Raw genomic sequence first — 27,147 nt, forward strand, 5'->3', positions numbered from 1 at the left:
TTGGAGGATACTAAAGACAGGCTTCTCACTCCTGGTAAACTTTAGAGCCCACCTTCAATTTTACCATATAAAAATGGGGGAGATTTCAGAGGTAAATTTTTAAATTGAATTATTGAGACACAGAGAATGAAGATGTGGCATCACATCATGGTACACCCCTAAGACCATCTTCCTGCAACAATGTCATTTGTGTTCTTAAAAACCAAGCCCTTACTAACCGCATGGTCGTGCATCAGCAGATTCACAGTGAGACAAAAGGAAAAGAGCATCTTGTCCTTCTCAAAGAGTGACCGGCAGATGTTGACATAGAGTGAATAAGTGAAGTGGTCCTTGAGTATCTGAAGCCTAAGGACCAACACAGGGAGGAGGGGCGAGAAAACACAAATGTAGTCACCATGCAGGACATGCTGAGACCATGTAGTAGACACTGTTAGATGTGTGCTCTAGCCATGTCTGTCACTTCCCATTCAAATGCCCACCTGTTTGAGAGCTAGACAAGGTAGGAGCGTTTTAACTGAATTGCATTTTACTATTGACTGATTCTCAACTTAATTTTTCTTTTAGAAAAAAGCGCTTGGCATTTTAATCTATTAAAACATCTACAGACTTTACAGCCACAAAGAATTGCATAAGGGGGTAAAATTTGACCTCTTTACAAAGTAAATACTTCCATATATTTTATACTAAATGGATAAAATAACTTGCATTAAATCAGTGGCAAAGCCTAATGCTGTGCTATAATGCTCAGGGATCTATCAAAGCTAGAAAAAAATCAGTAGATTTGATGAAACTGCATCTTTCTTTGTCACAGAGAGAAAACATGGACATACAAATAAACATAATAATTCCTGATGTCAATACGAAGCTTCACTCATTTTAACATAACTATTACATGAAATAATAATTGAAATAAAAATTTTAAAATACATTCATTGCATAGACATAAAAACTATAATTTTAACTCCTGTTGACAGAAAACACTTGAAGAGGATTAATGACTGACTAGAATAATGGCTCAAACCTTCTAAGCAGATCAGTTATGTGAAGGAAAAAAACAACATAATTTATGAGTAATCAAAATTATACTGGTGTTTCTTAATGGATTAAGGAAAACATAGCTACCCATCTGTAACAAGATCTTAGCTATTTTTGGTCTACTCTCCCTTGGCTTTGACTCATCCTAATTGGCACTTTTTTTTTTTTTCTCATCTCCTTAACTATTTTATCCCATGCCAGCATGTCATCAAGAGAGTGACAACAAATGGATGCATCTTATTTCTAGCACAGAATTCTAAAGATCAGAAAACAGTGTGGTAAGACAAAGGTCCTTGAAATGCAATTGAAATGTAGATTTAAAACCAATGTCCTATCCCTGTCATGCCAATAGGTCTTTTCACAGGTGAAATCTGTCTGTCCTGTAGTTGTATAAAAATGGTGATTTATAACTGCTCTTCCTAGAAGAGAGTTAAAATGTGTACATACTCTGAGACAAATTTCCTCTTGTAGATAAGAAGAAAATTATATGAATGATCAAAATGCCAAAGGGGAGGAACAGACCAGCACACGCTGCTAGCATACTCTGGTGATTGCTTGCGTTGTTAGGAAACTCGGCTCAGGCTAAACCAAAATTCTGCGATTCAATACTAAATCAAATTTCTGGACTGGCCAGTCTATGAAGCAGAGCTGGTGATTTTTTGTTTGTCATTTTTCAAGATGGGTTTCTCTGTATAGCTTTGATGTAGCTGCTGGTGATAGGCTCCTTTTCCTTCCCATACCCCTATCTTCTTCCTTCCTCCAAAACTATTAGAAACTCAAATTCAGTCTCACTAGTGATGAAGTATCAATGAAAATACTAAGTTTTAATAATATGTCCCAATGGGGATAAAAGATTAAAAGTCATCATTCAGTGTTATATGATAGGAGACAATTTATGATTCCTTAATGGAGTTATAGATTTGAATAAACATATATGAAAGGAAATTAAATGAGTGAAATAGCAGTGTGGATAGTTGTCATTATTGTGTCAATAGTTATAATACCTACAGGTCTTATCAAATATACACAACATGGTGCAGCAACTAAAAATTGTATTACAGAGAAATGGTGATAGATGAAAGGGAAATAAAAACACTGTATGTATATGCATGTTCACAAAGTGTGCATGTATGTGTACCTCTACATACACAGATGTATACATATACATACATGCATATGTACACATGTAAATAAAGTTGCCATTTTGCCCCTTTAATAAAACAATATCCTACTTAGATCTTTTTCTGTATTTGTTTGCTATAGTTCTCTTTAATCTTTGAGGGACAGTTAGCTTTTTAATGGAAAACTCTTAAAACTGAAAACTTTTACTGGGGAATATGACGAAAAGAACAAGCTAGAAGACTTTTGATGTAACAAATGTTTGCCCCTGTCAGTTCCATTCCTGAGTCTCTGCCCACCACAAATGTGCATGAGTCTGCACCAAAGGGTACCCACAGTGATGCTCACAGCAACCAACATTCATTGTGACCCAAGACTGGAAGCCGATATTCTCAACAGCAGAAGGGATCAACCACTTTCGGGTAGGGTGTCAGGCCAAGGAAATATTTAAAAATTAAAGTGGAAGGGCTTTTTTCTCTTGGTGAAGATAAAAAGACAATTTCCCCCTCCCTCCTCTTTCTTAGAGCCCCATGTTACAGAATCTAAAAAATGTCAAGTAGCTTCTACTCGCTAATGCTTTTCGACCTTTCAGTTTTATTTATTGTTGTCTGTATGAGAGATGTGTGGGTGCATATGGGACACAACGCATCCATGGAGCTCAGAGGATAACTTTCAGGGGTCTGTGCTCTTCTTCCACCATAGGTTTGGAGATGGAATTCAGGTCAGGCTTGCAAAGCAAGTGCTTTCACCCAATGAGCATCTGTGTCAGCTGGGAAAAGTGGCTGGCTAAGACTAACTCAAAAAAAAAAAAAAAAAAAAAAAAAAAAAAAAAAAGTCAGTAGCCCTCTTATAAACAACTGATGAACAGGGTGAGCTAGAAACTGGGAAAAAACACCCTCCACAATAGCCACAAATAATATAAAATATCTTGAGGTAACTCCAGCCAAGCAAGTGAAAGACTTGTATGTCAAGAACTTTAAGTCTTTGAAGAAAGAAACTGGAGAAGACATCAGAAGATGGAAAGACCTCCCATGCTCATAGTTAGGTGGGATTAACATAGTAAAAAAAGCAATCTTACCAAAAGCAAGCTCCAGATTCAATGTAATCCCCATCAAAATTCCAACATAATTCTTTACAGACCTTGGCAGAACATATGGAAAAACAAAAAACCCAGGATAGTTATAACAACCCTGTACAATAAAAGAACTTCCAGAGGTATCACCATCCCTGATTTCAAGCTCTACTACAGAGCTATAGTAATAAAAACAGCATGGCATTTGTATTAAAATAGGCAGGTGAATTAATGGAATTGAATTGAAGACACAGACATAAATCACACACCGATGGACACCTAATTTTTCAACAAAGAAGCAAAATTATACAATGGAAAAAAGAAAGCATCTTCAACAAATGGTGCTGGCTTACTGGATGTTGGCAATGTAGAAAATGCAAATAGATACATATCTATCACTCTCCACAAAACTCAAACTCAAGGGAAATTACTTAGTCCTACAGCAACTTAATATGCCATATTTTGTTGCTACCCATGGGAAACCTGCACCTCTCTGAACAGAAACAGGGATGGAGTGAATGGGGGGGGGCAGAAGAGGGAGGACATAATGGCAGGAAAGGAGGGAAGGGAAACTGGTGGGGATGCAAAATAATTAAATTAAATTTTTAAAATCACTTCAAAACCTAGTCAGCACTTTATCATCATCATCATCATCATCATGGTTTTTCAAGAGAAGGTTTCTCTGTATAGGCATGGCTGTCCTGGAACTCGAACTGTAGACCAGGCCGGCCTTGAACTCACAGAGATTTGCCTGCCTCTGCCTCCTGAGTGCCACCACCACCAGGCAGGACCTGCTTTAAGATCCAGCAATGCCTTCAATGTCTGCCAAGGTCCTGGAAGCCATTGTTCTGACATATAAACACAATGTCTGTACAAGGGCAGGGGGCCTAACCTCAGCAGGCACCTTGCATTAAGATGTAAAGTTAGCTCCTCTTATGCAAGTATGAAAAGTTTGTTCTTCCTCTAGATAAATAAAGTTCATTTCTAACACAGATGGTACCTCAGTTAGCAGAGTGGGCATGAACTAAGTGTGACTTTATGCTTGGTTACTAAAAGGGGTGAGATGCCTTTCTGTTTTTGCAGTCTCTGTGCAGATTGCCTGTGATGCGTGGCACACTCGGGTCTAATGCTTTTGCAGTTTTTAAACAGCCTTCTTTCTCTAATGCCTTTCTGGAGAGGATGTCTGAATTGGGAGAAGATTTAGATTTTAATTATCCTTCCCTAACAATAGGCACACAATGGAGAACTATTTAAAAGTGAAAGCAAACAAAACACTGCACTGCACAAAATGACACGCATGAGTTCCACTGATAAGGGGTTGAGTGCAAAACGCCAGCCCGGGAGAACACATATGGTGATTCTATTTAAACCAGCACCTAAAACAGGAAAATTGATCTGTGGTGTCACAAGCTGGACCACAGCTGTCTTGGGGGAGGGAAGTCAATGACTGCAAGGGAACGAGAGGAGGCCTCTGGGATGCTGGTAATGCCTGGAGCTGGGTCCTAGTTACACAGAGTTGCTCCCTTACAGAAACTCATTTCTGCATACTTCTGTGGGTACACTGCTATCTTTGGGAATGATTTTAAGTGCATCTTCTTTATTAGTCTTTCTATACTTCCCAGTTGCAATAGTCACACACAGTTTTCATTGCTTACAGATAAAAAAAAATTAACTACAAATAAAAAGTTGTAATTGTTTTCCACATTATTATCCAGATCTCGTATTAAGGTAAAAAGGGATTCGATGTCTTTGAATTTCAGGGGTTTAGCTTCTGGTGTAAAGAAACAAACACCTTGGACAAGTTCTAATTTGGTATAACAAGAAAAGGATAAAGATAAAACGTGTGTTTGAAGCATGGAATCATTGTAACTTTTCAATCCTATACCAAGAAAAAGTACATTTCAGGGATGGTCAGAGAAATTGTCTTGTCTTAGAAAATTAGACTTCTCCAGCAAGTTGACTTTAAACTCCATAAAAGATAACACTCTGGTGGCTATTGTGTTAAACAAGGCTGGGCTTAGGAGATGCAGTAAAAAGGGACTCTATGAGCCAGAGAGATGACTCAGCAAGCCTGAGGAACTGAGTTCAGATCCCTAGAGGCTATAAAAAGCTGGATGTGGTACTGCATGATTGGAGGAAGAGAGATGGAAAACCCTCTGATGGCCTGGACCAGCTAGCCTGGAGTACACAGCATAGAACAACAAGAGAGACCTGGCCTTAAACAAGTGTAAAGTGTGTACCAACTCCAGAGGTTGTCATCTAATACCCACTCGTGTGCTGTGACAGCTTCCTGCACACACACACACACACACACACACACACACACACACACACACACGAAACTAAAATCCTGCCTCAGCACTTAAAATCCAGTGTAGAAAACAGATATGTGTGTGTGTCTATTTAACTAATACACTAGAAACATAGGGAAACTTTGAAAAGAATGATCATCTACAATTTGTTTCTCTTCAGTAATCCTCACTAACTTGAAAACTTCAAGAACAAAAACCAAGCACCCAAATATTAGAAACAAATGCCCAACTAAAAAAGCATCACTAACAACAAATCAATTTTATCCTCCATCAACTTTCGGTTAAACAAGATCTTAACACTTTTGATTTCTATATACTAGTCAACAATAAATAAGATGGTCTTTATAGTCATAACATAAAAAGCTGTGGATTTCCATAAATAATCAATATCAGAATTTTGGTTTTGCCCTGGTACCTGACACCCAAATGTGAAACTACAGTGGCTCAGGGTATCCACTTATCACTGGAGGACACAGCCCATCTCTCCATCCCTGTGGTCAGTAAAGTATTCTGCAAATGGGAATGGGAGCTAACTGCTTCCGTTTTCTAGAATTATATGACAATCCTATATCTCAGTGAACAGTTGTTTCCCGGACTGAAGTTATATGCATCTGCTCTATTTCCAATCCCCGGTTTACTTCTGGGAAAATGATGCACTGAGCTCACTTCAGGCTCATAACTGTGGAGCCACACCATCCTACAACAATAACCAGAGCCATCATTTTCGATAACCTAGTGTTAGTTAGCATTTCCTTTACATACCTTTTTGGTAAGATTTCTGATTTCTCTGAATTTTCGATCGACAGGATGAAAAGGTTAATGAACCAGATCAGTGAATACTGGTACATGGGCTCAATGTTGGCTAAGTCAGCAATGGAGAAAAACAAGATGGAAGAGTGGACGGCGATGGGGCGGTAGCCCATGCGGGTGCTATCAATCTTTTTCTCTGTCTCCTCAGCTACTTCCTGCTTTTGAGAAATCTCATTAGCCAAAGCCTTGGAGGAAGATAATATCTTAATCGCAGTCTCATCTTCTAATATATTGCCTTCTGAAGATGAAAGGACTTCTAAAATCTTGTCCTCTATTTCCTTTAACTGCCTGGAATAAAGCACAGTCTTCTCAGAACAGAAAGAAATGGTTTAAAAATCACTTCAGATATGCGGTCTTTTCTCAGAAACAGAGACCCTGTGACCTAAAGAAATGCACCACGCCATGACAAATATCTGGAAAAGGGATGCTTTGAAATTAATTTCTCATCTTGTGAAATGTCACAAAGACATTGCCTCCCTGCTTCAGCTCCCTCGCTAATGGTCATTCATGTGATACCTTGAGAGAAATGTGGCAAAGTAGCCCAGCCCAGAGTGAGCACAAGGTAGCACTCCATTGACTTCTGAAATTTACAAGACGTGCTTTACAAGAGAGCTTTCCTGTGATAGAGACACTGTGAGCACAAAGTGGGAAACTACATCTGTGCATCCACTCACGCCATACTCCAAAGAACACAGGTCACCTTGCTTACACAGTGAACACAGAAACTTTCTTGCAGTGGAACTGAAAACCCATGTCCAGGCCTGTAGCACGTCTCCTGGTTCTTCCTGGTCTGAGAAAAAGACTCAGGAACACAGTTCTCTAAATTAACACAGAGGCCCTGTAGTCCCTGCATTATAAAAATTTTCCATCTGTGGGGAGGAGCTGGAGAACAGGCTCAGCAGTTAGGAGTATTTTACTTTAACAGAGGACCCAAGTTCAGTTCCCAGTACACATACCAGGCAACTCACAACTGCCTGTTAACTCCACTTCCAAGGGATCTTAGGCCGTTTTCATCCTTTTCTGGCCTCTAAAAGCACCACATATGTGGCACACAGACCCTTACATGAATAAATACAAAATAAAATGCACCTTTAAAACAAATTCCCATTTGCTATTCCTATCCAGTCTAACTAAATAGATGCTTAAACGTACTTCAATTTATTATAATCATAAAATAAATAATAATTCTGCATTTCAGCGTGTTTCAAACCTTTTGTTCTCAGCTCCTTGCAGTATCAAAGCTTGCTTTTCTTCTTCAAGGTCTGGCCTTTCCCGTGCCACCACAATTCCCAAAAGCTGATCCTGCATTCCCTCTGGAGTTATCATGAAGTTCAATAATGTAACCTACAAGCCAAAGGATATATTTTGAAAATTCATTGTTTATTCCACTAAGAAAGCTTCTGTGTGTATGACTCATGGTTCCATCCACAGAGCACATACTGTGGCAGTCATATGTATGAACATAGAACTCAGAGAGAGCCAAAGGTACAGGCAAGCCTGACTGATGGGTTAAAAATCCACAGAAATCCACAGAAGTTAGTGACTTCTGTGGTTTGTTTATTCCCAATTCAAACTAGTCCAATTTCTGATCATTTCTAACAGGGATATCAAATAGCATGAGGTCGGAAACAGTCCTTAATACAGGCTGGACTGATTCTCACGTTAAGGCTCCTGGAGGTGACATATGAATCAATCTTGAGGGAAGAGAAAAGGGAACACCACATTGCTATGCTTTGAGTGAACTACTTTTTATGTCAATGAGCCACCACCCTGCAGAAACAACACTAGGAAATTTACATTTCAATAGTGTCCATCAAGAGTTGTCTGCCCACATCCACTCATCCAGGTACCTAATCAGCTAGCGGAGAGGGTGGTGCGGTTGTGCCTGCCCATACCTTGGCCACATCTTTACCATTCTCCCTTCCCTGGTTCTTCCCAACAGGTAAGCTAACATTCTACAAGAAACTGTTCACAGTTCCTGCCAGTTCTAGAATGATCTCCAGGCTTCACACTTACACTTGCTGGAACTGCTATTATCTGGGCTCTCCCCCCACTCCCCCACAGTCTCACCTCACAGTCCAGCCCTCTGTTGTCTGCTCCCCTTCCCAGCCCCTGTGTACCCACCAGTGCACACACACAGCATTATAACAGCAACTGTCTAGGTCAGGCCACCAAGAATCCAGAAGCCAATAAACACCTTCTTATGCTTGGTTTCCCTTGAAATTCTCACTTGATTGGTTTTTGTACGTTTGCCAGTCTGCTGCCCACGTGCCTTAGGGTCTGCAACCCCGTCTTCAGCCTCCGCTACTTCCTTTCATGTGTTTTTTACTTCATCTGCACTGTGAGCCGATGATGGAATCCATACACAAGGGCTTCCCTGTGCTTCAGCGTTTGCTCTATTGAGCAGCCTGACCCTTGGAACACACCAGATTAGCTCTTCATTTTCCAAGTTGCTGACCCACCCGCTCCTGGACTCCTTCCCAGTGTGTCCCACCACTACCAGCAGCTCCCTGGGCTTCTTCATTGGCTCCTAACTCCTCGCAGCCACACACTTGACTGATGCAGCTGTGGGTGTATCACCTGGGCTAGAGTGAAAGTAGCGCTACTTAGGGATTGTCCCTTATCTGACTTTATAAGAATTCCAATGATTGCTAGAGGTTAAGTTGTTTTCTCTTATTTCTAGCTCCTAGAATTTTAGCCGTTTGATGATTATTTCCCAAGAAACTTCCTATAATATAATGGATCAGGCTGCCTTTTTGTTTAGCTGTGGTGGTGGTTTCAGTGGGTATGGCCTCCCAGAGACTAACGTGTTTGAAAGTTTGGCCTATATGTGTATATATATATATATATATATATACATATATATATATATATGTGTGTGTGTGTGTGTGTGTGTGTGTGTGTGTGTGTGTGTGTGTTTGTGTGTGTGTGTATGCATATATATATGGAGTGGCACTATTAGGAGGTGTGGCCTTGTTAGAGGAAGTGTCACTGTGGAATGGGCTTTGAGGTCGATTATATGTTCAAACTATGTCCAGTGTGAGACACAGTTCACTCCCTGTTCTCATGCTCCTTCTCTAGCACCATGTCTGCCTGCATGCTTCCATGCTTCTAGCCATGAGAATAATGAGCTAAATAAATCTCTAAAACTATAAGCCAGCCCAATTAAATATTTTCCTCTGTTAGAGTTGCTGTGGTCATGGTGTCTCTTCACAACAACAGAAACTCTAAGACAGTTGACTAAGCAGAGTACAAACAGCATCCAGTGGGACAAGGAACTGAAGGTGGTAAATATTCAGGGCAGGCCTACCCCAGAGACAGAGTGCAGAGCAAGACTTTGCAAATGGCTAGCAGAGAGCTGAGGGACAAACAGGACAGCACTATAGGCTGGCAGTGCCAGCACTGTCACTTTGCCACAATCCCCTGCAGAGCTGGGAAGCCAGAGGGACAAACGGGAGAACAGTGTAGGCTGCCTGGTTTCAGCACTGACAGTTCACTGCAATCCCCTGCAGAATGAGGAAGCCGGGAACAGTGAGTGTCTGGATTCTGTCTTCAGAGTTGTCTTGTGCTGGTCTGGAGTGGACCATGTCTCTGGTAGTTGATGTGAATGTGTAGCCAGAGCTGAGGAAGACTCCAGGCAGAGGGAACAGCACCAGACAGAAAGCAGTGGGAAAGGTGGGTACATGAATAGAGCAGGAATTCCATCATTCCAACACGGAGATCATGTGAACAGGACCTATTGCTAGGCCACTGAGAAGTGAAAGTAAATAGTTTCTATCATGTGTAACCAAGAACCCAGTATTTTCTTTATTATTCACAATGTCACAAATTATTTCTTTAGCCTTGAAAATATTGTAAGATTTCAGTAACTGCCAGCAGCCAGCTTGTGGCTCGCTCCTGTTTGCAGGATTTCCTTAATCAAAGACTATCTCTCACTGAGAACTACCCACCTACAACAATACACAACACAACTATGTATTGACCATTTGCTCAAAAGATTTAAATATGTTTATATCACAACTTAACTAGATCATTGCAGCAAAACATTGCTATTTTGTCATATCCAAAAATGAGGGGGTTTTCCATACTAAAACCAGAGAATTAGCAGAAAAGAGAAACCCAGAGAGCAATCATCTAACATGTCACTCAGCTTTTTAGAAAGATAATTTGCTTAGTGATGGGGTGTTATTTTGGTTTTGACCCACGTAGGTTCTTAAATGGATTAGAAAAGGGTGCATTCCAAAAACTGATGCACAGGTCAGTGGATTAGGATCAAGACCCAGACAACTATATGCACTGAATTTTCAACCACAACACACACACACACACACATACACACACACACACACACACACACACACACACACACACACACCAAAAATACACATTGAAGAAAAGACAGTCTCTATGACAAGTGATATGTAGAAAGCTGAGTGCCCACTTGAAGAAGCATGAACTAGATCCTATCTTCTAGACTTTACTACTGTCAGAGTCCAGACTCTGACATCATCTCAGGAAGAAAAGGTCAAGACAGAGGCATGAACTTTCTCAATAAGACTCCAGGAAAGACGACCAGTAATCAATACAGGAAACAGCTGATTGGATGAAGTGAAAACCTATAGAATGGGAGAAGATCTTTGCCAACCGTTCATCTGACAAAGGATTAATAACTATATACAAACTTCTGCCTGGCAAAACACAAGTAAATGAAACACACAACCTAATGAACTGAACAGTTCCCCAAAGTGAAACACAAACAGCCAGATGCTGTGGCTCCCTGTAGTACATCTTTGTCTTTTCAACACAGTGTCCTGACATCTGGCTACGTTACATACAGGTGACATCACATTTCCCTGCCTTTCCTGGCAGAAGATTATTCCCTCTACAGGGATGTGTCATTTTGTTTTTGTGTCAAAATTTGCTATCTGTGGTGGAAGCACAAAGTCACTTCTTCTGGGACCCCTAGAGGTGACTCCCTTCTCCACCCAAAGCCACACACCATCGTTCTTTCCCTTCATTTTCTCAGTGCTCAGCCTCCAATGCCACTACATATAGGTTATATGGATGCAATCATAGGTTCAGATGAGATAATTATCATCAAAACTCATAATTGATCCTATTCACAGATTAATCCTGAATGACAAACCAGCAATGTAATATGTACAGAAACACTATTAGCAACACATGTTTTGTAACTTTTGTATCGCTGCATTCAGATACAAGCCTATTCATTACTAGCTTATTAATGTCAGATCATTGAAGCCAAGATTTTGCAAGCATAGCCACACGTTCACATAGCATTTAAAACCCTACACATACAGCGTCATCATTTCATTTTCATTTATGCACAAAAGGATGGTAGCAGCATGGCACCCTTCTTTGGGTGCTTTTGAAAGCAAAAGGTACATGAAGGGCCCCGAAATGTGGGAGTGAGAGGATGTTTTTCAATTTGTAAATGAAAGCAAGTAACTGCCTCACCAAGCTTCCTAATCCCTGCTTAATCAATCCCAGCAATTAAAATAATAGAGCAATGGAACACTCTGGGGGGGGCATAGGGATTTCAACATTGAATTATACACAGATCAGTGTCCTTCCCACAGCGCCACTCGACTTCTGTCATAACCGGTTATTATCCAGCCAAGAGCTGCTCACACTGTATGTGAGATTGCCATCTACTTTATTGGGAAGTAAGGGTTTTTTTTTTTTTTTTAATACTGTTTATTAATTATTTCTTTAACACAGCCTTGGGATTTTGTTTCCTCTTGTTTTATTCTTTTCTACTTATATGGAAAAGTTAAACAGTCATGCTAATGGATAGCTCTCATATAAACTCTGTCCAGTAGGCCTCATTCTGAGCATTTTATAGAGACTAATTTTAGTTTTCAGTTCATTCAATGACACAGTAACTTTCATTATGATCATTTACAAATGATGGGACTGATGCACAGGGAAGTTAAACAATGTGCCCAAGTCTGTGATAGAGCAGCAGCTCGAATCCACACACTCAACTATGCTAGTCCCTTTCCTGATGCATAAAGATACCAGGTATGTTTCCAGTGCTTTGATAACAGTGTGTTGTAGCTAATTAAAAACAGTAGCCACAGCCTTTTCACTATGCTGTCAAAATCAAACTGAATTGTCAGTCACACACACACATCCATCTCCTCTAGTCCTCTTGGCTCTAGCAACATCTCAGTCTGTGTGTGTGTGTGTGTGTGTGTGTGTGTGTGTGTGTGTGTGTGTGTGTGTGCGTGCATGCATGCATGCACTTTGAGCTTCCAGGACACACTATGTCACCATCCATCACCACCACTTTTCTTGACCCACACATTATAGTCATTCTGTACACACTGCTGTGTGCATAGTGTGAACCCCTTGACAGCAAGCATCATATTCACCTCTCATGAATGGCATGAATGTACCTCCATGGTCTGCCCTCTACTGTTCGGCAGAGATGCGCCTGTGTTAAGTATTTCCAATAAAAAGAGCACCTGAGCACACTGGACAGATTTTTTTTTTTTTTCTATAGTAAAAAAATCAGAATCAAAACCTCACAATGTCTTCTCATGCATGATTCTATAAATGAACACCACACACACTTACAAACATTTGAATAACAACCAAGGATGAGAATAAGGGAGAAAAAAAATATCAGAGTGAGGTAAAGACCCCCAGGAGCCCAGCCTTAGAGCAATGTCACAATCATCTTGGTCCTTGAATAACACCTTAATTTTACCCTTTACAAGAATTGTCAGTATTTTAAAAGAACACTGATCAAAAATAATTCTTTTCAATAATCCTGTAAAATCAGATAGCAGCAGCCTTAGTCTGAGGAAGGGATAGAGTCCTGTTTCTAAATGTCAGCTCCAATAATTAGCATGTCATCGTCTATGACAAAGGTGATACATGATACCTTCTTTTAACAGTGAAAGATCTAAGGATGTTTGTGCAAATTAGATTCAGGCAGTCTTTCTTTGGAGCATGTTGAAGGCTCTTTTAGTACTCTCAGGCACACAAAAAGCAACATTTGCAGATTATTACCAGAATTTCAGGATGTGGACAGAAGGACAAATTTCAACTGTCCTCTTAAGTCTGAGGAGAAAAATACTGTCAGGGATCGGGAGACGCAATATGGAAATGCCATTAACTTGGGTACTGGCCTTCACTGATGTCTCGGGGAGATAATGTGGATTTCTCAGCTTGGTAGTGATGTAGAAGCGGAAGTCGGGAGCATACTCAATGGTGGAGTCCCCAAGCCGGATACATGTGCTCCCACCCTGTTTGAAGAGCTGCTTCAGCAAAAGAGGTTCCAGAATCGGGTCCAGTTCTTCTCCCACGTTTTCTAGCAACACTGAAGGCAGAAAAACATCCCATCACACTTAAAATATTGACTCTGGACATTCAATGCCCTGGTTCTTTTTATCTCTCCAAATGGGGCTCTGTCCCTAGCTACCTATGCTACTCTCATCTTCTAAGGATACAGAGAGATGATGTCGTGAAAACATTGCATGCCAGTGGGAAGATAGGTGCATGGTCCCCCACCTGCTTCCAAACCAGCCTGATTTGATGATCCCCACCTGGTCTGGAATGCACTGTATCTAGGCATGAGGACAGAGACGATGCATTTCTGTAGCTATTTCAGGACTTACTGTGTTTTTACTATAAAAAATAACTCATACACATTATAAAACATCTGGAAAGTACAGGAAATTATAAAGAAATTGAGCAACAACCTCTAATCAGATTGTCTTTATCTTTCTCTCCTGTTAAATAGCTTAGGTTGACAAATGTTAGTTTGTTGATAGAAAAATGATGCAAAATTTCATATAGCATAATTATCTAATGAATAGTTTTCAATATAGTATTTCTATCAATTTTTCTACATATACTTGAGATGAAACGAGCATCAATATCTGTCCTAATTATTTTGCATGACATTATAACAAAACTCCATTTTTGATCAGTGCTGTTTTGGATAATATATTTGGATATGTTTCTAGTCTAAGATGTAAGGAGCATCCTAACCAAAATTAGGCATATCAGAATATATTCTTCTGGTGCAATTCTTCTCTAGGAAGGAACCAGGGACAAAAGGTTCCTGAGAGTGTGAAATTCCTAATGCATTTGCTAAGAAGTCTTATGTGATGGTGTTTAAGCTGCTGGCAGTTAGTTAGTCTTGAATCCAGGAGCCTTGTAAGTGTCCTTTGAAGGAATGGGGGGGGGGGTAATCTGGGCTGGAAACAGAGAACTCAGGACTGAGAGGTTGATAGGCATTTGTACTGAGCTTGCAAACATATTCCTCCTTCCCTTTTTGAGCCTGGCTAAATGAATTTCTGCAACAGAGAGAGACTCAGCAGGTAACTTCTAAGAACTCATTTCACTTCTGGCTCACAGAGTTGTTTTTATAATTAAATAAAATGAATACGGCATGATGAACAAGTGTGCTAATTTTCCATGGACTAGGTTATTCTTTCCCCACCATCAATGATACAGTGAGTGTTGTTTTGACTGTTCCTGGTTCTGCTGGTCCAGGAAGCCCAATTCACAGCCAACTTTCTGGGTCACTTTAAGTCACACTACTTTCCTGAAAAGCTATGAGACATCGGGGCTATAAGAGGCACTCACTGGACCGGTGCACAGTGTTACACAGTGTTACAGTGGGAACACATGCTGGACAGCATGCTGTCACTGTACTTCCTCACAACCTAAAAAGCATAGATGGTCAGCATCACATTTAGCAGTGAAGGCAGGGACAGACAGCTGAGTCAAAGCTCAGTTACACCCATCCTTGGCACTGTGGCTGTTACCAACCATTAGGTAAAAAGTATGGTTAAAACTTTACACTTAGGGCAGGCATTACAGCAGCTTCTTTAATTTTTTTTTCTTTTGGAATTTGCATGCTAATATGTCTTTCCACTGTAAATAATGTATGTTACTTATAATTAGGTTCATCTCTGTCAGAAACTCTCATAATACTGTCAATGAAAGAGGACTCATATTCATGTCAAGGAAGTCTCAAATTGTCCTTGGAGGGACGGAGGGACAGCATCTCAGTCATGAGGGACCCTTGTTTTCTTTAGACCTTGACATTTCCCTCTTCTCCACCTGTAGCTTCAATCTCTTTAGCCAATGTGGTGTTTCAATACTTATCCATAGTCAGCCCATCAGAAGGAAAAGGACATCGTGTAAGGATATCCCTTGAGGTTGACAAATGGCATTTCCACCATTTGCTTATTCGCAAGAATGTAGGCATCGACCAAACCCAGGGATAGATGGATGCCTGTCCCGCTGCGGAAGTTAGGGAATCTGTATGTGAGAGTTAGCCTGTCATTACTGTGGCAGGGACACCTGGAAAGGTAACTTATCAGCTTTGGTTGATGGTTTCAGAGATTTCAGTCCATGCTCATTTGTTCCCTCACTCTGGGTCTGTGGCAAAGTAGAACCTCATGGCAGGTGCATGTGGCATTGAAAGTTGCCTACCTCGTGGTAACCAGACAATGGGGGAGAGGGGGCAGGAAGGGGCAAAACCAAAATCCACCCTTCAAAGGTTTGCTACCTACTTCCCACCACTAGTCCCTTCTCAGGACAGCTCATTGAGCTATGAATTCAATAAATGAATCATTGCTAAGGAGTGTTCTCAATAGCACCACAACCTGAGGGCCAAGCTTTTAATACAGGAGCCTCGGGGAACACTCCCCAATCATGGCAATGTAAAATTTAAAAGAATCTAAGAATCTACTAGATAGATGGCTAGAAGAGGATTCAGGAGACAGGAAAATGGTGTCACGTTATTTTAAGGACTTCCTGCCCCATGTGCTCACACTTCCACTTTCAAGTTCTCACTTTATCAGCATTTCTGACTTCCTCTGCATGCAAACAGCAACCAGGTCTGTCTTGTTCCTGCTGGTTTATAGTGCCCACTGCATGCTTGACATATGGCAGTTACAAAAAAAAAAAAAAAAAAAGTGTTTTAGTGAGATGAGCAAATAAGCAGAAAGCTAAAAGTACTGTGGAAGCCTTGACCCGAAGGGGAATGATGAGGCAATGCTGGCAGTCAAGACAGGAAAAATAAGACAGGCCCCAAAATGATGCTGAGTTTCCAAAGATCTTTCGTCAATGAACGTCTTTCTCAGCAGTGTTTATATGGTTAATACACTATATATACTTTGCTAGTTAGGATAGCAAATACAGGGGCAAGTGAATCTTGACTTTCAATGCCATTGGTTGCCAAACTCTTAAAATAACAGAATCTTTTTTTATTTTTTTCCTAAGAGAATTAAAAAAAAAATTTTTTCAGTACAAAAAGAGGGACACAGGGCTCTTGCTGAAGTGGAATCAGGTGGTTGAAACTGGCAAAAAAAAAAAAAAAAAAAAAAAAACCCTCTCTACCCAGGCTGCCTATGAAGAGCAAGCGATCTGAAGCCACTATCTCTGAATAGGCCAGTATCTAAAGATAACTTCTCAAATGGAAGGGGTTTTAACCACTTATGTTTTCAAACTTTTACTTGATGCTTAAATATATAAATAGATAGAGCTTGCCACCTTTCAACGAGAATTGAAACTTTTCACTTCTTTCTGATGTTTAATATTAGAAGATGTGTTTTTTAAAAAAGTTGAGAGGTAAAAGACCTAGTAGTTCCTCCCAGTACTCCTTCATGGGACACACACTCCAGGCTCCTCTATGGGACATGCACTCCAGGCTATTTTACGGGACATGTACTCTAGGCTCTTTCATGGGACATGCACTCCAGGCTAAGCCACTGAGCTTTCTCTAATACTTATCTGCCTTCTCAATAAAATGAAGTGGGTGTGTGCGGTCAAAACACATTTAAATCCCAGCACACAGTGTACAAGAAACATATCTTAGAGTTTGTGAAATGCTGCCCACCCACGCCTGGTGCACTGTGACCTTAGATCCCCGGTCCTCCCCGCTACACTTCAATGATGTAGTACTGTTTATAACCCCCAAAGTCGCTTTCTCTCCCATGCTTAGGATGCAGAATTTTTTAAAACACTAGATAGTTCACCTCCACTACATGTTCTGCTCTATAATTACGGAATTAAACATCAAAATACATGGCTCATATAGGAGAAATGTCAAGAATGCCAAGCAGATGGTAGGCACTCCATCACTTGTCTTTGCAATATACCAAACATTTCAATATTCATATTCAGTAATTTCAATTGCTTAAAGCACTTAAGGTGATGATTCGTTCTAGAAATTCTCCCTGATTTTTCTGAATCCACACAGACTGTCACCTGTGGCTTTCTCATTATATTTTAAGACATTGCAAATAAGCAACTTGTCACATGCTCAAAACCACCACCAAGCGGGGGGGGGGCTTTTCAAAGGCCAAGGTGTGATCTCCAGCAATGAAAAAACTGCTAAGAGCTACATCATGAACAAAAGCCTATCTATGAGCTGAGCAGCCAGCCACCAGACCCTAACTATACAATATACAGTAAGTCAGGAACTTCTCCCTCACACTACATAGCTAATGTGTAAATGAGTCACTGAACAAAACAGTGATGGCAGAGGCATAAATTCTGAACGCAGAACCAAAGGTCCTACCCAGAACCTGATATGATCCTTACATGAGGGATGCTCAACTTGTGTTTTTATCACAGCAATCCATGGATGATTCTAACATCACACAAGAGTAGAGATGATTGCCCCTTGTTGTGTAGCTCCTATATCAATTACAATACCACAGATACAAGTTACTCTATTTCAGAGTAGGGTAATTATAAACAATGTACTGTGCACTCTTCTAGAAAGTTAGAAGGGAATTTGAATTTTTTACCATATGGAAATGATAAATATTTGGGAATATAAGTATGTTTTCCATGATTTTACAGAATGTGTATATATAGACATTTCATGGTACATCAAAAATGTGTTGACAATTTTATGTTAACTTAAAATATTTTAAAATTCAAGGATAGAAACTGATTGAAATATCATGTGTGTGCATGTCTGTGCTTCATTCCATAGATACAAAGTCTTATAAATAGATGTAGAGGTTTTATTTCATGCTTATGCTAATATTATAATTAAAGCTTGAAAGCAAGCATATATTATTAACATGGAAACATGGATGTGATGGGAGTGATAGCTTGCTTATTATGACTCTTACAGCTGTACAGCTCTCACAGCAAGAGGGTCCTAATGAACTTCTCCTGGGGCTACGTATCCTATGGTTTCATAAGTGCTTGTATTTATTTGGCTAAATTTGATAAGTTACACAGATTTGAAATAGGACCCCAATTAGCTCAAATCACAAGCATGCTGAGTTTTGTTTTGGCAAGTGTGACACCTGCATAAGACCTTGATTAAAAACAATCCTTGTCATTCCTCGAATCTCTCCATTGTGAATGTCAGATAATAGCTGGGCATGAGAAATCTGCTCACTTTCCCTGACACTTCTGTAGCCTAATTCAAGAAAAAAAAAAAAAACAGAAAGTGGAACTATTATTGTATTAAAATATGATTGGCATTATCAATATCAAATGGGCTTTCTAACTGCAGACGATTAATAATGAAAACGGAAGAAAAGCAAATGGCAGACAAAAATTAAAGCATCTAAATTAGAGGCAGGGCCACAAAGGAAACCTCCTTGCCTTCCAGAGGTTAATTGTCATGGGAGGGGGGGTCCTCAAGTGCTCATTTGGTTATCAATAAATGCTGAGATCATCAAAGGCATCACTTGATATCAAGCCTGACACAGTGTGTGCAGACTGTGTCCTCTCTAAGTGTTTCCACATGTGCACTCGTGATTCATCCACGTACCAGGAGTTCCGAACTGGATGCAGTTTTCCAGGGTCCTGACATAGTCAGGGTCACTTAGCTTAATCAGCTGAAGACTGTTGGCTTTCTCCATGTTCTTGATCCATTTATTAGCCTGGCCTTGAGGGTCTATCATCAGAGGCCACCTTCTCGCATTCCTGAAAGAGAGAAGAAAGGTAATTTAGTCAAGCCATAACTACTTACAGTGTAGTCAGTCCCCCATGGCTGTAGATTTACCCTTTGTTAGGAATATTTTCCTTCCTCTCCATAGAGCAGGCACATTTAGTATGAGCACACTCTTGGAGAGGCTACAAAGGCTGTTTCTCAAAGTCAACACAAATCCTTTCAATCCTTTTGGAATCCTATAGTCTCTAAACCTTAAATTACATACTGAATAATATTTGCTGCTCTTGCAAACTATGCTACAATGACACTCCACTTCCCCTCAGGGCTTGATATTAATTAATCCATGACCTGGGCAGGTTACTTCACTTCCTTAGCTTCTATATGTTTCTGTGTGTTGACATTTGAACAGGCAAAAGAAAAAATAATTTGATCCATTCATAGTTGCTCTCTCTCTCTTCATTAGAGGTAAAATGATCTAAGAAACAATGAACAGCATAGCTGCCTATGATCAAACTGTTTAACACTTCTGAACACTGCAGTGTTACCACAACCACAGGCCCACCGTTGTTTCCAACACTTGCATATTTAATGTCACCTAGATAACTCATTGTACCCTTCCCTGGTGATTGTGAGCTTCCTGTGGGCAGAAATGAGTTCTCTGAAGGTCAAGGCTCACACCATGGGAGAGCTCATACCTACTGGTTTACTCCCACTCACAAGGTGTCAAAAGCAAGAGCAGCAGCCATCCGGACCCAATTTATGTCTAGAATTGGGGAGTCAAAGGTGGCCGCATCTGCCACCTTCTTGAGAGATGCAGCCTTGTAGCCTCCTGCCTTGAGTGAAATGTAATCATCACTTAGCGTTTTAATAAACACTGGCCAGAATGATTGTCAATGTCTCCAAAATATTCTCACACTCTTCTGAAAGGGAGCAGAGAAAAATCCATGCAAAACATTAGACGAGCAGAGGAGTAAATGAGAAAGGATTGAGGGGAAGGAGCTAGGAATGAATAAGGATGCTATCCAACTCGCTCTTCCAATACCATGCTGGATGTCATTGGATAATTTGCCTTCTGAAATTGAAAGTAATTCATTTTTAGCACATATGCTACAGTATGCCATAAGCCATGTAGCTCAGGTGGTAAGAAAGACAGCAAGCACCGCTCTTTGATGCCCATAGTATGTGTTAGTCTACTTGCCCACCATAACCAAACCCTACAGACTGCGTAGCTTAAGCAGGCATTTCTCACAGTCCAGAGTTGCAACTGCAGGTCTTAGAGCTGGTTTCTCCTAGACTTGTAGATGTAAGTGTCACAGCAGTGTGTCCTTACTGTCCTCACATGCTCTTTTCTCTGTGTAAGGGCCTATGCTGCCTCTTTCCTTACAAGGACACTAATCTTATGGAGTAGGAATCTTCCCTGAAGATTACCTTAAAGCCTCAATATGGGCTGTGGCTTCAACATATGAAAATTTGAGGGGGAGGTTTTCCAGTCCCTTAGTTAATATTTAGGGGAAAATAAAAAGCAAATCAAAGATCAGTAAAAAAGTAGTAAAAAGAGAACAATATGCTTAAGAAAATGAAGGGATGTGAAAGTAATTTATAAAGAAATAAAGTTATAAATGTAAAGGTTTCCATCTTGTCATATTTTAGAAATATTTTACATTTGATTTGGAGAAATATGTGTTAAGTGACATTTAAACTCCAAAGATGAACTATTCACTCATCGTTCTGTTACCTCCACATTTTCCCCCCACGAAATCCAGGTTCATACTGTTTCTTTGTCCAAAAGATTTCCCAGTCTTTTCATGTCCAAATTCTGCTCATGCTTCAAGGTCAGCTCAAAAGCTCTGTAGCTCACAAAGCCTTTCTTGATCTCGTCTCCCGGAACCTCTTTAGCAATTCACCCTCATCACATTTATGCTACTTCCACAGAATGTAATATCCTCATACAGCAATTCTATCATTTCTTAACTACATCACCTGAATCAACTGTGTAGTCCTTTGAGGGAAGGGTACATACTCATTCTTATTTCCCTTTATATTTAATATATTTCTAATATGATTATATTTAATCCTATTAATTTAAAAATAGCAAAAACGTCTGGTATATTTTCTACATGGTTTATCTCTGTGTAGAAAACACTGGCTCACGAACAGCATTTCAAAATCAGAGTAAAAGGACTTCTGATGCTGCCCAAGATCAGCCCATGGTACACTGCATCTTCAACCCCCCACACACACACACACCAACACACACAAATCTTCAAAGTAAAAAAGTCAACTTTCAGATTCTAAGAATTAAGCAAAAGAATCAGTAAATAAGAAAAATCAAAATCAAAATTTTAGGATTGATCAATAGGGAGTTTTTGAGTACCTCCTTTGCTTTTACTTTCTGGATTAACAGAGTCATTTTGTAGCAGACATGGATAAAATGTCTCTCAAAGTGGAGAAATAATAAAATGGCAATGTGTAGGCTAGCAAGCATAGGGGTGTGGTGGTGGGGGGCAGTAGGGGGACAAGGCGGGGCAGGAGCAAGGCGTGATAGGGCAGGGCTGTCTGGGCCAGGCTGGAGCAGGGCAGTGATAGGTGCAGATGCTGTGTGTTCTGTATGTTCTTTCTCACAAAATCTTAGAACTATGACATAAACCTAGGCTCCAGACTGCCCTCTGGATAGTGTGTACTGAGGAGCAGACCCACAAAGCAGTCAAAGCCTTTCCTGTCTGAGCAGACATGGGAAAACAAGAAGACAGATAGTAACTGACTCATCTGATCATTAAACCAAGTTCAGTCCTGCCCAGAGGATTTTAGCAGGATTTCACATTCAAAAGTTCTAGAAGCAGTGACTTATTATGTAAGAACCAGAATACATTTGCTTCTCAGGGAAATGAAAGACATTGAAACAACTGGAAATAAAAACAACTCCAGAGCAGATACTGCAATTATTCTTTGGGAGGTGTGGGTGAGTATGTTTTAACTAAATGGAGAAAAGACATTACATTCATCATTGAAGTAAAAACCATAAAGTGGATGAAACAAATTTTAGAATTGAAAAACAATGTCTGAAATAAAAATTGTTTGGGGGAACCCAAAGCCAGATAAGCACTCAGAAAACAACAAAATAAAACCCCTGCCCCCGCAAAAAAAAAAAAAAAAAAAAAAAAAAAAAGAAAAAAAAAACTAATTAACTAATACTATTCTCTATATGAGTAAACTAAACATCAAGAAATGTAAGCTCATGATGGGGAGACAGCTCAGTCAAGTGTTTGCTATGCAAGAATGAGGACCTGTTCTCAGCACTGAGCCTGTGGATATCGGAGGATCCTAGAGCTCACTATGCAGCTAGTTCAGTTGAATCTATGGATTCCAGGTTCAGTGAGAGCACTCTCCTCCACACACACACACACACACATGCACGCACACCCCACACATACCCACACATACATACACACACCTCCCAAATTCACACACATATACACACCCAATACACACACACCAATATACACACACACAAAAACTTCCCCTAAAAAAAATACCCAAACTATAAAATCATCTCAATAGTGAGAAGATGAGAAATTGGTAGTTTGACATCTATTAATTCTAAAAGCCCATCACAGACTGTTTTAATTAGAGTTTCTATTACCGTGATGAAAGACTATGACAGAAAGCAACTTGGGGAAGAAAGGGTTTTTATTTCACTTATACTTTCAAGTAATAGCCCATCACTGAGGGAAGTCAGGACAGGAACTCAAGCAGGGCTGGAACCTGGAGGCAGGAGCTGATGAGGTACCATGGAAGAATGCTGCTTAGTTGCTTGCTCCTTATGGCTTACTCAACTGGAGCCAGGATCACTATCCCAGAAGTAGCACCACCCACAATGGGCTGGGCCCTTCCATATCACTAATTAAGAAACTGCCTTACAGACTTGCATACAGCTGGATTTTATGGAGGCATTTTCTCAGTTCAAGTCTCCCCCACTCAGATGACTCTAGTTTGTGTCAAGTTGACATAAAAGCAGCCAGCATAATTGACCCCTTACAATTTGACACAGAAACACATTACTGTTAAGTCACAACCTTTCCTTTCTTGTTCATCCCCAAGATCACATATTAATAAATACATAGTATAAACATATTACAAACTTAAAAATCCCACCATCAATTCAAACACTTTAAAATTCAGCCTTTTTAAAAAAAAATCCCAAGTCTCTTTAATAATATCACTAAAAGATCCAAGTCTCAACTACAGGTTCCTGTAAAGCCAAAATAATTGTTACTTCAAAAGGGAAGAGCCTGAGCACAATCACAATCTTAACAAAGCAAAACTAAAGTCCATAAATGTAAATAACTCAGTTTCCAATGGCTGGGATTCACTCATCATCCTCCAAAGGGCTATGGCCACTTCTAGTTCCACCCTATAGGGTCCATATAGTTGTCTCCTAGGCTCAGGCTTGCTCAACTCTATGGCTTCTGCTATTCTTGAAGGATGTTCCATAGTACTGACAACTTCCAAATGCTAGGTCTTCTATTGCAACTGGGTTGCACTGTCACCCCTGGCCTCTCCTGAACTTTCTCTATGGACTTCAGGCCATCCACATAGTGCCAAGCCTCAGCTGTTCTTCACAAGCCCTTCACACTTCCAAAACCGATACCACCTGGGTGACTCTTACACTACCAAGTTCAGCTACCAGCGTGAGGTATGACTTTGGCCACCTCTAGAACAGAGTTTCTAGGTGCTGACCCTTAGGAAACACTTCCTAGATTTAACCTTGATGATGTTGGTTTTTCTTACATTAGCCTCATTTTCTCAGTTCTAGCTAACTAGCATCAATTATCCCAGTAAAGCAAAGGTTTCCTTTCAGTGGTGCTAGTGTCTTGTTAATCCTTGCGACTCTTCAGCCCCCACTGACTAGAACCACAGATTCCTAATTCAAGGCATTGTACAAAAAGTCTTGATAGTTTTAGCTTCCCTCTGAAATTTCGCAAGCCAAACCTCCATCAATTGCATTTCTCTCAACACCGTTATCTTCCAAGTTACCATAGAATATCTCACCAAACTTTGATTATTCAACAGCTTTTCTGGCCCATAGCTCCAAAGACCTTCCACAATCCTCTCCAAATCACATGGTCAGGTCTGCCACAGAAATAACTCTGTATCCTGGCAACAATTTCTGTCTTGGTTAAGGTTTCTATTGCTGTGATAAAAGACCACAAAAACAAGTTGGGAGGAAAGGTCTTATTTCACTTACACTTTCAGGCAACACTCCATCAATGAGGGAAGTTGGGACAGGAACCTGGAGGCGGGAACTGATACCGAGACCATGGAGGAGTCAAGAGTGCTTCTTACTGACTTGCTCCTCAAGACTTGCTCTACCTACTTATAGAACCCAGGACCACCAGCCGGGGCAGCCCCACCCACAATGGGCTGACTCCTCCCACACTGCTAATCAAGAAAATGCCTATTGCTAGATCTTATGGACGCCTTTTCTCAATTGAGGTTCCTTTCTCTCTGATGAGTCTAGCTTGTGTTGTGTCAACACAAAACTAGACAGCAGACAGACTAAAAGAGATTTTCTTTTACCCAATGAAATCAATGTAACAGCAGCAGTCAAGCTGAAACGGCTTTGTGATGCTCAATGTGTTTGCATCCCCTTAGACTGCGTGGACAACAGTGTTCAATTTAATTATCCATTTGCAGCATTATAGTGGAAGCCACTGACAGTGCAATAAGCCAAGGAAAAGAGGCGAAGGGCACACAGATTAGAAAGAAATTAAAGTGTCACTATGTGCAGACAGCCTGATTGCCAATATACAATATCCTAATAAGTCAACATTAAAGGCCAAATGAGTTTTTAAAATTGCAGGGTACAAAGTCAGTATGCAAATAATCTTTTCTAGAATATAGGAATTCCTAATACTAGCAGCCAACAACCAAATAAAAAAAATTAATAACATTTATAAAAGCAAAAAAATAAATACTTTGCATACATAAAACAGCAAAATACTCGAAGACCTAAAACAGGTGTAAAGATACACTACATTCATCATTAGAAAACATGTCAGTCTGTCAGTGTTGATGAGAAGTATCAATGTAACCCAGTAAAAATTCCAAGAGGATAATTTTTAGATATTTATATTTTATTCTAAAATGTATGTTAACAGCTAGACAAAATGATTTTTTTTATTAAAAAAAAAAAAAAAAAAAAAAAGGGAAGACATACTACCTGATGCAAGACTACCCCAAGTTTCCAGAATCAAGATGATACAGTGTCATGACAGGCTCATAGCTCAGGGTATGCAGTTCAGCAGCAAACTCACACGTGTACAGATAGTACATTTTCAACAAAGATCCAAAGATAAAATTGATAGGGAAAAGATAATGCTTTAAATAAACTGTGATGGGATAGGTCTTCCTTCCCCCTTTATGTGAACATATGAATACATCTCTGTAATTATAAATAAATGAATGTTGTTCTATAACCAGTTAACAGCCATATCCAACTTTTGCCTCATCAAACAATGTTCTTCACATGACATCATCATTCAAGGTCAGGAGAAGGTGAATTCAGCTTGTACATTTTTTAGATCAGGACTTCCACAAAATATTAGGTGAATAACATTTCAAAGGATATGTTCTTGCAGGTGGATAGAAAAGTGTTTTTCTTTTGAGAATAATCCATAAAAGCATTGATGGGGGGGGGGTGAAATTAAACACATATTAGTTCAAATAGTGTCACTTTGGGGATTGAAAACATTGAAATAAGAGGGAACATGGATTCTATTAACTTGCTTACATTACCACCATTATTTTGAAGTAGTTTTTGACCAAAAAAAAAAAAAAAAAAAGTATCTCTCTGCAGTTTTCATTTTTTACTTCATCAAACATCCTTTTGGTGCTACCTGAAATGTTTTATTTATTCATTTGTGTATGTGTACATGTTGGTGGACGTCAAAGGACAACCTATAGGAGTCTGTTTTCTCATTCAGCATTGTGGGTCCTTGGGATTAAATTAGGGTTGTCATTCTCAGCAGCAAGCTAGCACCTGCTGAGCTATCCCATTGGCCCTCAAACATTCTTGAAGTGTTAAATGTTTAAAGTCCATTGTTCACAAATGGAACCTGAATTTGTTAGCAGTCTCAGTTTCTGACTTTGACAGTCTGTTCTTTAGTTGTTGATCCAAGAGAACGCTTATTTAATGCTCTTGAGGTTTTTTGAAAACTGTAGATTTCTTATCAAGATAATGCATACCCACAGCAGGAGGCCCAGAGGACACAGAATTTGAATATTAACTGTTGAGGGCTAGGCTGGTCTGAGCCCTCCCTAAGGCCTTGGCTCCTAGTCTAAAAAGAAACACAGCTTGGCAGAGCCAATAATGCCCCCCCCTGGGGGGGGGGACAGGACCTTGGGGATCTATGGCTGTAGAACCTGAGAACCCAACTCTCTCCACCCCCAAAGACCTGTGGTTATCAGTCCCAAGGCCACAGTGTGCAAGGTCTGTGCTGCACTTGAGATGCCCGTGTTTCCTTTGTGCAACCTGCTCTGTTAGCTTGCTGCTGACTCCAAACCACTGCAGGCTTTTTGCTCACATTGTCCCATTCTTCCTTTCAGAAAAATTGTGGATAAGATTTCCTAATAAAATTGCTTGTATGAGCAGTGACCTTGTGTAAATTGGGCTGATCCCAAACGTTCCTATCCTCTCCATCTCATCTTCCCCTTAGGACCTTATCACTGAAGAATGACCTACTGGTTCATGTCATCTTAAAGTGGAACAATATAGAAAGCTTTGCTGTTTTCTTCTCCAAACACATAAATATAAACGAGAAAGAGTGGGCATTCTCAGTGATTATGGCTACTGAAATAAGTATGTCTCCCTCCTACTGAAAATCAAA

At 40.1% G+C, this 27,147-nt stretch overlaps 1 protein-coding gene across 1 annotated transcript in view; it reads right to left on the reverse strand.

The window, feature by feature from the left end:
• Positions 1-27,147, reverse strand: part of Dnah7 (dynein axonemal heavy chain 7) — a 201,071-nt gene that overhangs the window by 45,606 nt on the left and 128,318 nt on the right. Inside the window, exons 44-48 of the mRNA XM_051190199.1 lie at positions 19,139-19,293; positions 13,509-13,699; positions 7,559-7,692; positions 6,301-6,636; positions 219-345 (exon numbers count right to left, since the gene is read on the reverse strand). Coding sequence (XP_051046156.1) covers positions 219-345; positions 6,301-6,636; positions 7,559-7,692; positions 13,509-13,699; positions 19,139-19,293 — 943 coding nt within the window. The remainder of the gene's footprint in view (positions 1-218; positions 346-6,300; positions 6,637-7,558; positions 7,693-13,508; positions 13,700-19,138; positions 19,294-27,147) is intronic.

This window comes from Phodopus roborovskii, unplaced genomic scaffold (assembly GCF_943737965.1).
Source record: "Phodopus roborovskii unplaced genomic scaffold, PHOROB, whole genome shotgun sequence".
Lineage (NCBI taxonomy): Eukaryota > Metazoa > Chordata > Mammalia > Rodentia > Cricetidae > Phodopus > Phodopus roborovskii.